Here is a 14,507-nt window from a genome sequence, read left to right on the forward strand (position 1 = left end):
TGCTCAATCCAGCAGGCGGGAGCCCTGGGCTCAATTATACCCGAGCTCAGGGTTCTCTCCCGGGACAGCATGCCAAACCTGCTAACTGTTGTCCAACGTTATTGAGCTCTATTTTATGGGTTGTTTACATTTACATCAATTACATTTATAGTCATTCATTCAATCATTCATTTTCCTTCAGCTTAGTTCCTTATTCATCAGGGGTCGTCACATCGGAATGAACCACCAACTATTCCAGCATATTCCAGCACAACGGATGCCCTTCTAGCTGCAACCCAGTACTGGGAAACAGCCACACGCTCAAACACTATGGCCAATTTAGTTAATCAATTTATCTATAGCGCATGTGTTTGGACAGTGGGGGAAACCGGAGCTCTCGGAGGAAACCCACACCAACACAGGGAGAACATGCAAACTCCACACAGAAATCCCAACTGACCCGGCCGGGACTCGAAACAGTGGCCTTCTTGCTGTGTGGCGACAGTGTTAACCACCGAGCCACTCGTTTATAGTCATTTGAAATCAAATGTATTTATTCAAATTTGAATTCAAACTTCTATTTCTTCGGATCATTCGTTTCTAATAGTTGTGTTTGTTTGTTTGTTTGTTTGTTGGTTTCTTGTCAGTATCTACAGCTACAAAACCTGACGATTGGCAATCAAGCGCTGGAGATGATCGATGGTCTGGCGACTCCTCTGTCTCTCTGTCAGCAGTTGTATCGACATGCGCGCGTCGTGCCGTCTAATGAGACGTTTGAAATCGATCCACATGTAGAGACAGGTACCGCAAACCTTCATCCAGGGGCGGACTGGGACTAAAAATCAGCCCTGGCAGTGTAGCCACATCAGCCCACATTACCACTCTGACACAGCCCCATCCACGGACACGCACATAAGATATATAAATGTTGATTTCAATAGTTTATTAATCCTTTACTAACTCATTCTGAAGGATCCTAAAAACCCTCAACTACTCTTAAATACAAATGGTTTGTAAATAATGCGATACTTAATTTAGTAATGAAAAATAAATCATTTACTAAGTATGAACATTCAATTATTAGCACATTATGTAGGTGCTTATAAGTCAAGAATACAGCATTTATAGCTGCAGTTATAAACTGCTTACTAACGTTTATTAATGTAAATTAACTATGTATTAACTATGTATTATTAATGTAAATTAACTATGTATTAACTATGTATTATTAATGTAAATTAACTACGTATTAACTATGTATTATTAATGTAAATTAACTATGTATTAACTATGTATTATTAATGTAAATTAACTACGTATTAACTATGTATTATTAATGTAAATTAACTACGTATTAACTATGTATTATTAATGTAAATTAACTATGTATTAACTATGTATTATTAATGTAAATTAACTATGTATTAACTATCTATTATTAATGTAAATTAACTATGTATTAACTATGTATTATTAATGTAAATTAACTATGTATTAACTATCTATTATTAATGTAAATTAACTATGTATTAACTATGTATTATTAATGTAAATTAACTATGTATTAACTATCTATTATTAATGTAAATTAACTATGTATTAACTATGTATTATTAATGTAAATTAACTATGTATTAACTATCTATTATTAATGTAAATTAACTATGTATTAACTATCTATTATTAATGTAAATTAACTATGTATTAACTATCTATTATTAATGTAAATTAACTATGTATTAACTATCTATTATTAATGTAAATTAACTATGTATTAACTATCTATTATTAATGTAAATTAACTATGTATTAACTATCTATTATTAATGTAAATTAACTATGTATTAACTATCTATTATTAATGTAAATTAACTATGTATTAACTATCTATTATTAATGTAAATTAACTATGTATTAACTATCTATTATTAATGTAAATTAACTATGTATTAACTATGTATTATTAATGTAAATTAACTATGTATTAACTATGTATTATTAATGTAAATTAAATGTAAGTTAACGCTTAAAAGATAATGAATTCACTATTTGCTAATGCTTAATAAATGATTTATAGTGTGTAGTTATTATAAAGTGTTACCAAATTATATTGTTATTACTATCATCATCATTGTCATCATCATCATTATATTCAAATCTTGCAAGAGATAAAAGCTGCCTGCATCTAAAAACAATACATACAAATTTTTTATTTTTATTTTTAAATAGCTCACCGGCCCACATTTTTAAAAATGGTCCAGCCCTTCTGGCAGAATTGCCGGATGGCTAATCCGCCTCTGCCTTCATCATAATACAGACGGAAAGATTACAAGAATGATACAAATGTTATGCACATCCCAGTGGGCAACTTGATCAAGGGGCATCAGAGCAAGAAGGTTGCTGGTTCGAATCCTGGCTGGGCCAGTTGACATTTCTGTGTGGAGTTCTCCAGATCTCCCCAAGCTCAAACTCCCCTCTCGCCATGCAAACGGGAGGGAGCCCCGGACTCGAGGATCTTATGAGCTCAGGGCTCTGAGCATGCCAAACAAGCTTTATAATCAATCATCAGTGTGAGCTTTAAAACATGATTTTTTTTTTTGTACGCAGAATTGTTAAAGCATATACAACAAGTCATTTTTTGTGTGCGCAAAAGCATGATCCTTTGCACTCAAAATGGTTCATGTGTGCACAACAAGCCACTTTGCGCTCATAAAACATGATACTTTGTGTGCAGAATTGATATTGTATGCAGCAAGTTATCTTTAATTTAGGTTAATGTCAATTTGATTTTGTTTTGACATCAAGGTGCACACTGGGATAGCAGACGCATTCTGCAAAATCTAAATATGATCTGCGGTTCTCCTAAATAATGAATCATTCTGATTTATATCTCACATTTTGATCATGCATTTTGTTATATTTCTTTGCAGAGTGTGTTTCTGTGTATCCCCTTTCTCCCATCACGACTGACAGTCTGGAAAACTCCCTGAACTTGACTTTAGATTTTCAAAGGTGTGTGTGTGTGCGTTACAGCCTCCTCTGATCATGCATTCATCAGTTTACACGATCTGTTTACTGTGTGATAAGAACAACATTGTTGTGATTCTCTTGCAGGTTGTTAGCGGTAAACATTTATCTGAAGATCAAGGCTATCAACATTCAGACGGTTCGCCATCAAGAGTTACCAGACTGCTACGACTTCAGCATTAATGTGAGCTAGCAGTAAACTCAGAACGACGTCGTGTCTTTCTCCATTTCCCTAAATTATCCAGGATTGGCTAATAGAGGGTTGTCACAAATGAAAGTTATGCATTTCCTCCATTGGCTAATATACAGCTGAGGTCAGAATTTTTAAGCCTCCGTTATTTTTTTGCCCAATTTATGTTTAGCGGAGAGCAGATTTCTACATTTCTAATTATAATAGTTTTAATAACTCATCTCTAATAACTGATTTATTTTATCTTTGCCATGATGACAGTAAATAATATTAGACTAGATATTCTTCAAGACACTTCTATACAGCTTAAAGTGACATTTAAAGGCTTAACTAGGGTAATTAGGGTAACTAGGCAGGTTAGGGTAATGGTTTGTTCTGTAGACTATCGAAAAACATTTAGATTAAAGGGGCTATTAATTTTGACCATAAATGGTGTTTAAAAAATTAAGAACTGCTTTTATTCTAGCCAAAATAAAACAAATAAGACTTTCTCCAGAAGAAAAAATATTATCAGAAACACTGTGAAAATTTCCTGAATCTGTTAAATATCATTTGGAAAATATTTTAAAAAATAACTCTGTGGGTTTGTCACTATACGCATGTTTATCCGTCATGTTGGCTTTAGTATTTGTGTGTGTGTGTGAGTGTGTGTACATGTTTTTGTGACCTATCAGGACACAAATCTGAATAATGCCATTATAACACAGGTATGACACAGGTATTATATGACAAAAAGCTCATAAATCACAGGGAAGGAGTTTTTTTCAGAGAGTAAAACTGCACACAGTCTCCTGTGAGGGTTGGTTTAGGTATAGGGTGGGGTTAGGACGATCAAAAATAAAGTAATTACAGTTGAAACACAATAGAAACTATTGTAATGTCCCCACAACTCACAAAAAACAAATGTGTGTGTGAGCCATTTTTTTAAGATTTATTTTTGGCCTTTTTTTTTTTTTTAGATAGGACAGTATTGAGACAGGAAGCGAAGTAGGAGAGAGAGAAATGTCCTCAAGCTGGGATTCGAACTCGGGACGCCCTGACGTGCTACTGCACCATATGTCAGTGCGCTAATTACTAGGCCAGTGGTTCTTAAACTGTGGTACATGTACCACTAGTGGCAGGGGCGCAACTACACATTTACTGAGGGGTATGCGGGTTCAAATTTTGTGTGATCCCTCTTATTTTATATTAATTAATTAATAATAAATGAAGACAAATTTTCAGATTAATCTTATAACTTTTGACATTATGTATGATTTGACAGTTTATTTTGTTAAAAATAAATTCAAATCTAAACAGTACATCTACATGAACACTTTCGGCTGTGGGACTGCATGTTATTGTGTTAAATGATTTTGAATTAAACAATAACAATGTTATATTCGTTTAAAATGCAAAATAATGTTTTTTAACAAAACATATTTATTTATTTTTATTATTTGAAACTTTTAATAAGGATAATTTTAAAAATAGTTTTGGCACAACGGCGCCCCCCCGTGTGTGGCGCCCCTATGCGCCGCATATACTGCAATCCCCCTTGTTGCGCCACTGACTAGTGGTACGCGGGCTTCCTTCTAGTGGTACACGGAGGAATGAAATATGTCATGTACATGCTACATATATTTCAAAATTTATTGAAATTGATGTATGTAATATGCCATATAGCCTATATTTCTGAGGTAATCAGCCACGTTTTTTATCTGTGCAGAGTTGTAGCTGCTTTACTGGGCCTACTACGCTACTGTATTTCAATACTGCTCATTTTGGTGGTACTTGGAGAAACAATTTTTTTCTGAAGTGATACTTGATGAAAAAAGTGTGAGAACCACTGAGCTAGGCCATTGTGCTGTTATGTCAGCCATTTGGTTCCTGGTAATTATGAATTGTTTGGTCACAAGATTAAACATTCATTATTTCAGTGTCATCAATAAGAGAATGACTGGGATTCCCTTCTAGTTTCCATGGGTTTGTCTCATGACGCAAAATATGAGTCACATGACCCAAATCATCAAACGTAATGACAAACAAGAGAACTTGGCTAAAAACAATCCATTATTTATTTATTTTTAACAAGAATGAACAGCTTTATACAGTTGAAGTCAGAATTATTAGCCCTCCTGTATATTTCCCCCCAATTTCTGTTTTATCGAGAGCAGATTTTCTTCAACACGTTTCTAATCATAATAGTTTTAATAACTCATCTCTAATAACCGATTTATTTTATCTTTGTCATGATGACAGCACATAATATTACACTAGATATTCTTCAAGACACTTCTATACAGCTTAAAGTGACATGTAAAGGCTTCACTAATTAGGGTAAAGTTAGGGTAATTAGTAGGGATGGCTGACGTGAAACTGACGTTTCGACACAGTGTCGAGATCCCGAAGCGCAAGTGTTTCGAAACACTGCACCGAAGCATGATCCGAAACACCCAGGTCACGTGACTAAAGTGTTTCGAAACACTTGGTCACGTGACAAAAGCGATTCAAAGCATCGATCATTTCAGAGGCGTTTCAAGACCCGGAGAATCTGCATTTGACTTGCATGATCTTATTTATGTCTCTGTCTAATATGGCCTAGTGGACCGTGCGTGTGCACTATGGTACTTCATGCCAAAATTGTTTTGGGTTCGAATCTCGACTAGTACAAATACTCCAAAATCCAGATTTTATGTATTTTAATCATGTTACTGTTTTATGGTGTAGCCTAGATAGGATACAGCTGTGGATATGCCATCAATTTAGCATCATTTTTGTAACATTGTAAAACAATAATTCATAGTTTTACAGTACTGTGATGGGTTTAGGTTTTGGATAGACGTTAATAAAATACAATGGGAAATTTAATTAATAATATAAATAATTATTGTTAACTTCTGGCCACAACTGTATCTGATCTAGTAACAACCCTGTTTTATGAACAAAACAATACAAATTTATTTACAAGGTGTTCATTCGTATGTCAGAGCAATGTTGAAACAAAACGATACAATAACAAAGCATTACCAACTGGTAATAAAGCATTTCAAAACAATTGTGTCAGCCTGGATTCGAACCCATTGTTCCCGCATGGTAGTCACAAACTCTAACCGCTCAACTAAACCATTTGATGATTCCAGGCTACAAAGTGGGGTTTGATACCTCAGTTTGCTCAACTGTTCTTCGCTGAAGCTGTTTCAGTGAAATACAAATACAATGACCACTAGGTGTCACCGTAGAGTGGTGTTTCGAAACGTTTCGAAGCTTCGACACATTTGCTTCGATAGTTTCAGTGTTTCACGAAGCCTCGTTTTGCCCACCACTAGTAATTAGGCAAGTCATTGTATAACAGTGTCAGGGTTGGTGAGGGGAAATGGGGAAAAAGGAGCGAGGACTCAAGTGCAGGAATAATGGGAATTTATTAAATCATAAAAATAAAATAAAATGCAAAATAAACTACCCCGAGGGGGAAAACATTAACAAAACAAATGCATACACATACAAAAAGGACTGGGCAGGCTGGCAAGGATGAGGACTGGAAACACACCAGGACAAGACTTCAAACAACAACATGTGATGACGAACTGGCACAGGACAGCAAATGTGAGGGGTATATAAACTGTAGAAAATTAACACACAAACAGGTGAACACAATTAACTAATAATGGGTTAAAAAGGAGGGTGGGACAAGACAATAGACGGGAGAGCGCATGACACAGAGAGACAACACAAGCCATGCGCTCACTCAACAGGACAAGAACATGCAGCCAATGAGAGAACTCATTAACCGCATGTTCATGACAACAAACACAACACTGAAGCACACGACAAAAGCACGTGACCACAATGTAAACACCGAGCCACGTGCTTTGAAAAGAGACGCAAGACACGAGCACACGATAGATAAACACCTTACCGTGCGCTCACACATAAGCAACACGCATGCTTCATCTCAGCGCCAACCAAAACTGAAACCAACTAGACGGAGGCGAGAATAAAGCAGCGCGATGCTGACAGAACAAACACAAACACGAGTACAAGAGCGCGCGCGTCTGAGGGACGCAGAGCGTGCGCGGCCACATCAAGCGGCAGCGCGCACACTCTGCGTACACCCACGACGGCGCGCGCGCACACAGAGACAGAAACAGGACCAGACATGAGTAGTGTCAGAGTCTGCCACCAAAACAAGAATTTACAAGACCAAAGTGGCAGAACCCTGACAAACAGTGGTTGTTTAAGGCGGCTAATAATATTGACCTTAAAATGGGTTTAAATAAATTAAGAACTGCTTTTATTCTAGCCTAAATAAAACAAATAAGACTTTCTCCAGAAGAAAAAACATTATAGGAAATACTGTGAAGAATTCCTGAATCTGCTCAACATCAGTTGGAAAATATTTGGGCAGAAATCACTGTAGGTAAATCATTTTGACTTCAGCTGTACTTAATAACCCCTCATTTGCTCACAGTTTTGCTTTAGTTTTGTTATAGTTATAGTTTCCTAAAGTAACCCTGATCACTGGTTCATGTCTGTTTGATTTTGGCTGATCTGAAATCTCCAGGAACAGAATTAGATATTCCTGCAATGTTTGGTTTAGTTTAAGATTATACATAAAGGTCATGCTTTCCTTAAAATATAAACAGAGAGAACTGAGTTTAGAGATGGAATCAAGTGTGCCGCAAGCCTGCGTTTGAGTGAAGGTCTCGGCCGTTAGATCGCCCCCTGGGGGCTGGCTGCAGTACAAGTCATAAAGCCCGCCTCCTCCGTGTTAATGAAGGAGACTTGAGCCCAAATAAAAAAATTAATTACACTTGCAATAAAATGTCCCGAAAGATGGTTCTGGTGGATTAAGGCACTGGTTATTGTGCTGAAATAGGTGCAGATCTTCATTTTTGTAAACAGTTTGTTTTTAGCAGTAATTTAATGCTGGGCGTGTCATCGTGATTGACAGCTGTGATTGACAGTTTCTCAAAGCAGCGCGTCTGAGCTTCGGCAGGAGACTGAAGTGTTATTATTCGATTTCTGTGTTATTTTACCATGACAAAATGAGTTCAGCAGTAAACTACAGTTTCTGACATACATGATCCTGGTGGAACACTGTTTATTCGCTAAGGTCAGGGCTTTTTTCGGGCTTATTTGTTTGCTGATACACGCCTAGCCACCCAGATAGCAAAATACACTCGGGCCAGTTCGGCTAGATTCTCGCCTGCCAGAGACTTACCCCTCAGAGCTCAGACTGACTACCTCTGCTGGACCTACTCCGGATGCCTGGACTCACTGCCCGATTCCAGCCCGAGTCAATCGAGCCAGATGCGGCGGCCGAGCGAGCCATCGCTGCCGCATGCGAGCCGGAATCAGCCCGCGACGCCGTGAGTTATGCGCTGCGGCTCGGAGCTGGCGCGATTGAATATATAAAACCCTCATATTTGTTAACGTTATTACATCCATTTGTGTTGATATGACAGCAAACGCATGCTGAGCAGTTCGGGGGGCGTGGTTGATTTTACATAAAGCGTTTGGTTGGAAGCTCGACTCCGCTCATTTTCGCGGCTCCTCCTCTGGCTCCATCAGACAATCCTTCTGCGCATGTCTGGCTCCAATTTCAGCAGTCTTTTGCGACAGTTTGTGCCCATCAAGCAGGCGTTTTGCCCTCAAGGCGTTCAATGGGAAAAGGGGCTGTCGCGTCGTCCATATTTTTTACAGTCATTGGATGGAATACACACAGTTTTTAATGCAACTTCAAGTCTTTTTGGATATCAAGCACCGCACAGATGGATTTTCTTGTGTTGTTTTCTTCGGTTCCTCTTAACTTTGGTCATTTTTGGGTTGTTGATTGTTTTTAGAGACCATATTTAGGGTTTCTCCAGAGTTGTTTGATTAGATTCAAGTCTGACGTTCTGCTGATTTCGTTTTACCTTGTCAGGTTGTCCTACTTCCCATGTATAAACTATGTAGCATGTCTTGATGGCGGAATTTATTACCCTTAAGATTGTGCTACAAGCCCAAATTTTGAAGTGATGTGATGCTGTAATGTATACAAATATACAATATATACATATACAGTCACAATTATTCGCCCCCTGTATATTTTTGTCCGTAATTTCTGTTTAATATTTGACTAGATATTCTTCAAGACACTAGTGTTCAGCTTAAAGTGACATTTAAAGGCTTAACTAGGGTAATTAGGGTAAAGTTAGGGTAATTAGGCAAGTCATTGTATAACAGTGGTTTGTTCTGGAGACAATCCAACACTAATATTGCTGAAGGGGGCTAATAATATTGACCTTAACATGGGTTAAAAACAATTAAGATTAACAAATATGTCTGCTGTGTTGCATTACAGATCATGTTTGACAATCGTGCACACAGCGGACAGATCAAGATCTCTCTCAGCAGCGGCGTGCAGATAAACGTCTGTAAGGACTGGAACATTTCTGGCTCAAGTAAGTTGAGTAATTTGTGTGATACAGAACAACTGACTACAGACAAACAGACAAACATTTGCTTTCTACCATCAGCAGTTGTCACATTTGACATTCGATGATGTTGAACAGGTTTTAGGAATTTCTCAGTCTCTGATATTTCTTCTAATGGACAAAGTCTTATTTGTTTTATTTGGGCTAGAATAAAAGCAGTTCCTATCTGTTTTAAAGCCATTTTAAGGTCACTATTATTAGCCCCCTTAAGCAATATAATTTTGGATTGTCTACAGAACAAACCACTGTTATACAATGACTTGCCTAACTTTACCCTAATTAGCCTAGTGAAGCCTTTACATGTCACTTTAAGCTGAATACAATTTTTTTTTTGGTAAAATAAAAGAATAAACAAACAAAAATGGTGGCACAAATGGGAAATGGTGCCACAAAACCAGCCGTTTTTTTATAATAAACAAATCTGAAAAATAGTCACACACTGTGCTATCCGCTAGGGGGCAGTACAATCACTAGAAGGGATACAGCTGCGGCAGGAAGTTAGTAAGAATTGTTTATATTATTCGTTAAATTACCCATTAACTGTATTTTATTACGTCTACCTTAAACTTAACCTTCACAATAGTATAAAAACAGCAATTATACAGATTATTATTCATAATCTTTAGTAAACTACTCATTAGTTGTATTTTATTAACGTCTACCCCTAAACCCAGCCCTCACAGTAATTATTCATTGTTTTACAGTGTCACAAAATTATGTTATAAAATCCCTGCTGAAAAATCCAGCTTAAACCAGCCTATGCTGGTTGGCTGGTTTTAGCTGGTGGACCAGCCTGGTTTTAGAGGGGTTTTGGCCATTTTTTGGCTGGTTTCCAGTTATTTCCATCCTGTTCTTAGCTGGTCAGGCTGGAAAATGACCAGGTAAATCCAGCTAAAACCAGCGTGACCAGCCTGGTTTAAGCTGGACATAGCTGGTTTTGGCTGGGCTCTCAGCCTGGCTAGGCTGGTCAAGCTGGTTTTAGCTGGTCAACTCGCAGCCTGACCAGCTAAGACCAGGCTGGAAATAGCTGGAAACCAGCCTGGAAGTGGCCAAAATCCCTCTAAAACCAGCCTGGTCAACCAGCTAAAACCAGCCAACCAGCCTAGGCTGGTTTAAGCTGGATTTTTCAGCAGGGATTTTATAACATAATTTTGTGACACTGTAAAACAATGAATAATTACTGTGAGGGCTGGGTTTAGGGGTAGACGTTAATAAAATACAAATAATGAGTAGTATCCGCAGCTGTATCCCTTCTAGACTTTACCGCCAAACAGTCAAATATAAAAAAATGACGACACACTGGGTGAATTTATTCACCGATTCATCAATGCTTATTCATGCAGCCAGCGACTAACTAATGTGTGTGTTCTGGTGACAGTCGACTGTGAAGTGTGTCTCTCTCTGTGTGTGTGTGTGTGTGTGTGTGTGTGTGTGTGTGTTTGCTCCAGCAGACAGCCACTTTGCGCTGATTGTGGTGTTTGACTGTTTGATCATCTGCTTCTGTCTGCTGTCACTCATCCTCTGCACGCGCTCAGTCCACACAGGATTTCTCCTACAGACTGTACGTATGCAAGCAGATCTCACATATGGAGGCAGATCAGTCTCAAAAATACATCTACAAAATATACCTTAGCACAATAACTAACAAAGCACAGCCCCAACAATTTACAAAATCCAGTTCGTAAGTTCAAAACACCATTTATAATATACACAAATCCAATTAATTTGGTGAAAATATTTATGATTTTTGCTTGTGAATTCACAAATGGTGTGTTGTGTTTATGAATTTTGTTTCGCATTTATTAAGTGTGAATTATGCTGTGTGTGTTTGACTTTTATTTTGTAAATGTATTATTTTTGACACTGATTTGACTCCATAGGTCAATCTTACTGTTTACATTTGCATCCATGCATTTTGCAGACGCAGCAACAAAGTTGAAATGCTCAACCTAGCACTCTTAATAAAAATAACCCAGAATTTTTTACAGTGACTCTGTCTGCACATGAGTGACACTCATAACAGTCATGTAAAAATAAAAACCAGAAACCCATGTAGAAAATAACCCAATAAAAGGATCCCGCAGCATTTGGGTTATAATAACCTAGGTTTTTTGTGTACACTCTAAAAAAACATCCCGAGTTATTATTATTATTATTCTTTACCTAAATGCTGCCATGAACCATAAATGCTGGTTGAATTGAAAAAATTAACCCAACATTGGGTTTGTCTATATTTGACCAAACATGAGGTTATGACAGCATTTGTGTTTTAAAAAAATAACCCAATATTTTTTAGAGTGTACACTAAAAAGCTGCTGGGTTATTTTTAACCCCAAATGTAGGTTCATCTTGCTGGGTCAATTTATTGACGTGTTTTTAAATCCATGCGCAGGGTCACTCTGACAAATACTGGGTTGTTTTTACCCAGAATTCTTTAACTATTGTATTTTATTCTCTTCACAGCACTACAAGAAAACAATTAGAGGCTTTTTCACTGTAAAATGCTGGGTTGTTGTAACCCAAAGTCAAAAATGGTCAAACCCAACTGTTGTGTTATGAAAGTGTCATTTAAATTTAATTGAACAAATTAACCCAACATTAAGTTAACATATATTTGACCCAACACTAATGATAAACCAGCATTTCTCCGAGTGTAGAAATGTGACACATTGCTCAACCCAGCAGTCTGAGTGAAAATAACCCAGTGTTTTCAGAGTGACTCTGTCTGCACATCAGCAAACCCCATAAAAACCCATTAAGCCATGTCAAAATAACCCAATAAAATGACCCAGCAGCATTTGGGTTATAACAATAACCTTGTGTGCACTTTAAAAAATGCTGGGTTATTTGTATTATTATTTTTTAGCTAAATGCTGGCATAACCGAATGCTTGATTGAATATAAATAAACAGCCCATTTGGGTTAAAAAGTGTCATTTGAATTTCATTAAAAGAATGAACCCAACATTGGGTTCGTCTATATTTGACCAAACATGAGGTTATGCAACACAATCTCACGGCAATTCGTAACTTTTTGATTTAGTGGCTAATTTGTATGAATTCGTACGATCTAATTCATACAATTTAGTACGATTCGCTCATCCCCCAATGACGGTTGGGTTTAGGGGTGGGGTTAGGTGCCACGCCTCCTTTTTAAAATCGTACAATTTCGTACGACTGAACTCATACGAATCAGCCACTAAACTGGCAAAACGTAAAATACTTATGTTTTCTCGGTTATGACAGCATTTGGGTAAAAAAAAAATACCCAGCATTAATTAGGGTGTACACTATAAAGCTGCTGGGTGGATTTTAACCCGAAATCGAAATGCGGGTTCATCTTGCTCGGTCAATTAATTGACATATTTTTTTATCCATGCGCAGGCTCACTCTGACAAATACTGGGCTGCTTTGACCCAGAATGCTTTAACTAGTGTATTCTCTTCACAGCACTACAAGAAAACAATTAGAGGCTTTTTCACTGTAAAATGCTGGGTTGTTGTAACCCAAAGTCAAAAATGGTCAAACCCAACTGTTGTGTTATGAAAGTGTCACTTAAATTCAATTGAACAAATTAACCCAACATTAAGTTTACATATATTTGACCCAACGCTAATGATAAACCAGCATTTCTCCAAGTGTAGAAATGTGACACATTTAAACTGCTCAACCCAGCAGTCTGAGTGAAAATAACCCAGTGTTTTCAGAGTGACTCTGCCTGCACATCAGCAAACCCCATAAAAACCCATTAAGCCATGTCAAAATAACCCAATAAAATGACCCAGCAGCATTTGGGTTATGACAATAACCTTGTGTGCACTTTAAAAAATGCTGGGTTATTTTTATAATTATATTTAGCTAAATGCTGGCATAATCTAGTCTTTGGTTGAATATAAACAATCAATTTGGGTGAAAAAGTGTCATTGAATTTCATTAAAAGAATGAACCCAACATGGGGTTTGTCTATATTTGACCAAACATGAGGTTATGCAACACAATCTCACGGCAATTCGTAACTTTTTGATTTAGTGGCTAATTCGTATGAATTCGTACGATCTAATTCATACAATTTAGTACGATTCGCTCATCCCCCAATGACGGTTGGGTTTAGGGGTGTGGTTAGGTGCCACGCCTCCTTTTTAAAATCGTACAATTTCGTACGACTGAACTCGTACGAATTAGCCACTAAACTGGCAAAACGTAAAATACTTATGTTTTCTCGGTTATGACAGCATTTGGGTAAAAATAAAATACCCAGCATTTATTAGAGTGTACACTATAAAGCTGCTGGGTGGATTTTAACCCAAAATCGAATGCGGGTTCATCTTGCTGGGTCAATTTATTGGCATATTTTTTTATCCATGCGCAGGGTAACTCTGAAAAACACTGGGCTGCTTTGACCCAGAATGCTTTAACTAGTGTATTCTCTTCACAGCACTACAAGAAAACAATTAGAGGCTTTTTCACTGTAAAATGCTGGGTTGTTGTAACCCAAAGTCAAAAATGGTCAAACCCAACTGTTGTGTTATGAAAGTGTCACTTAAATTTAATTGAACAAATTAACCCAACATTAAGTTTACATATATTTGACCCAACGCTAATGATAAACCAGCATTTCTCCGAGTGTAGAAATGTGACACATTGCTCAACCCAGCAGTCTGAGTGAAAATAACCCAGTGTTTTCAGAGTGACTCTGTCTGAACATCAGCAAACCCCATAAAACCCATTAAACCATGTCAAAATAACCCAATAAAATGACCCAGCAGCATTTGGGTTATAAAAATAACCCAGCATTTGTTCTGTACACACCTGTGTCTCCTCCTCCTCCTCAGGAATACAGAAGATTCATGTCCA

General features: G+C 37.3%; 1 protein-coding gene and 1 long non-coding RNA gene across 6 annotated transcripts in view; one reads left to right on the forward strand and one right to left on the reverse strand.

The window, feature by feature from the left end:
- LOC137487357 (uncharacterized) overlaps positions 1 to 14,507 on the reverse strand; it is a 34,202-nt gene that overhangs the window by 11,348 nt on the left and 8,347 nt on the right. The window contains exons 2-3 of one of the 2 annotated variants that reach the window (XR_012390148.1): positions 13,209 to 14,507; positions 10,945 to 12,199 (exon numbers count right to left, since the gene is read on the reverse strand). The exon at positions 13,209 to 14,507 is cut by the window's right edge and continues 112 nt beyond it. This is a non-coding gene — a long non-coding RNA (uncharacterized lncRNA). Of the gene's footprint in view, positions 1 to 10,944; positions 12,200 to 13,208 lie in introns of those variants that run through there. The other variant, XR_011005885.2, reaches the window with a different exon arrangement.
- The window catches only part of mcoln3a (mucolipin TRP cation channel 3a), a 28,218-nt gene that overhangs the window by 6,742 nt on the left and 6,969 nt on the right, over positions 1 to 14,507 (forward strand). The window contains exons 3-8 of one of the 4 annotated variants that reach the window (XM_021466658.3): positions 627 to 780; positions 2,910 to 2,991; positions 3,094 to 3,190; positions 9,522 to 9,621; positions 11,103 to 11,215; positions 14,486 to 14,507. The exon at positions 14,486 to 14,507 is cut by the window's right edge and continues 128 nt beyond it. In XM_021466658.3, the coding sequence (XP_021322333.1) occupies positions 627 to 780; positions 2,910 to 2,991; positions 3,094 to 3,190; positions 9,522 to 9,621; positions 11,103 to 11,215; positions 14,486 to 14,507 (568 nt within the window). The remainder of the gene's footprint in view (positions 1 to 626; positions 781 to 2,909; positions 2,992 to 3,093; positions 3,191 to 9,521; positions 9,622 to 11,102; positions 11,216 to 14,485) is intronic. The other 3 variants (XM_003197815.7, XM_073922398.1, XM_073922400.1) reach the window with 3 other exon arrangements.

The sequence above is a fragment of the Danio rerio genome, chromosome 2 (genome assembly GCF_049306965.1).
Source record: "Danio rerio strain Tuebingen ecotype United States chromosome 2, GRCz12tu, whole genome shotgun sequence".
Classification (NCBI taxonomy): domain Eukaryota; kingdom Metazoa; phylum Chordata; class Actinopteri; order Cypriniformes; family Danionidae; genus Danio; species Danio rerio.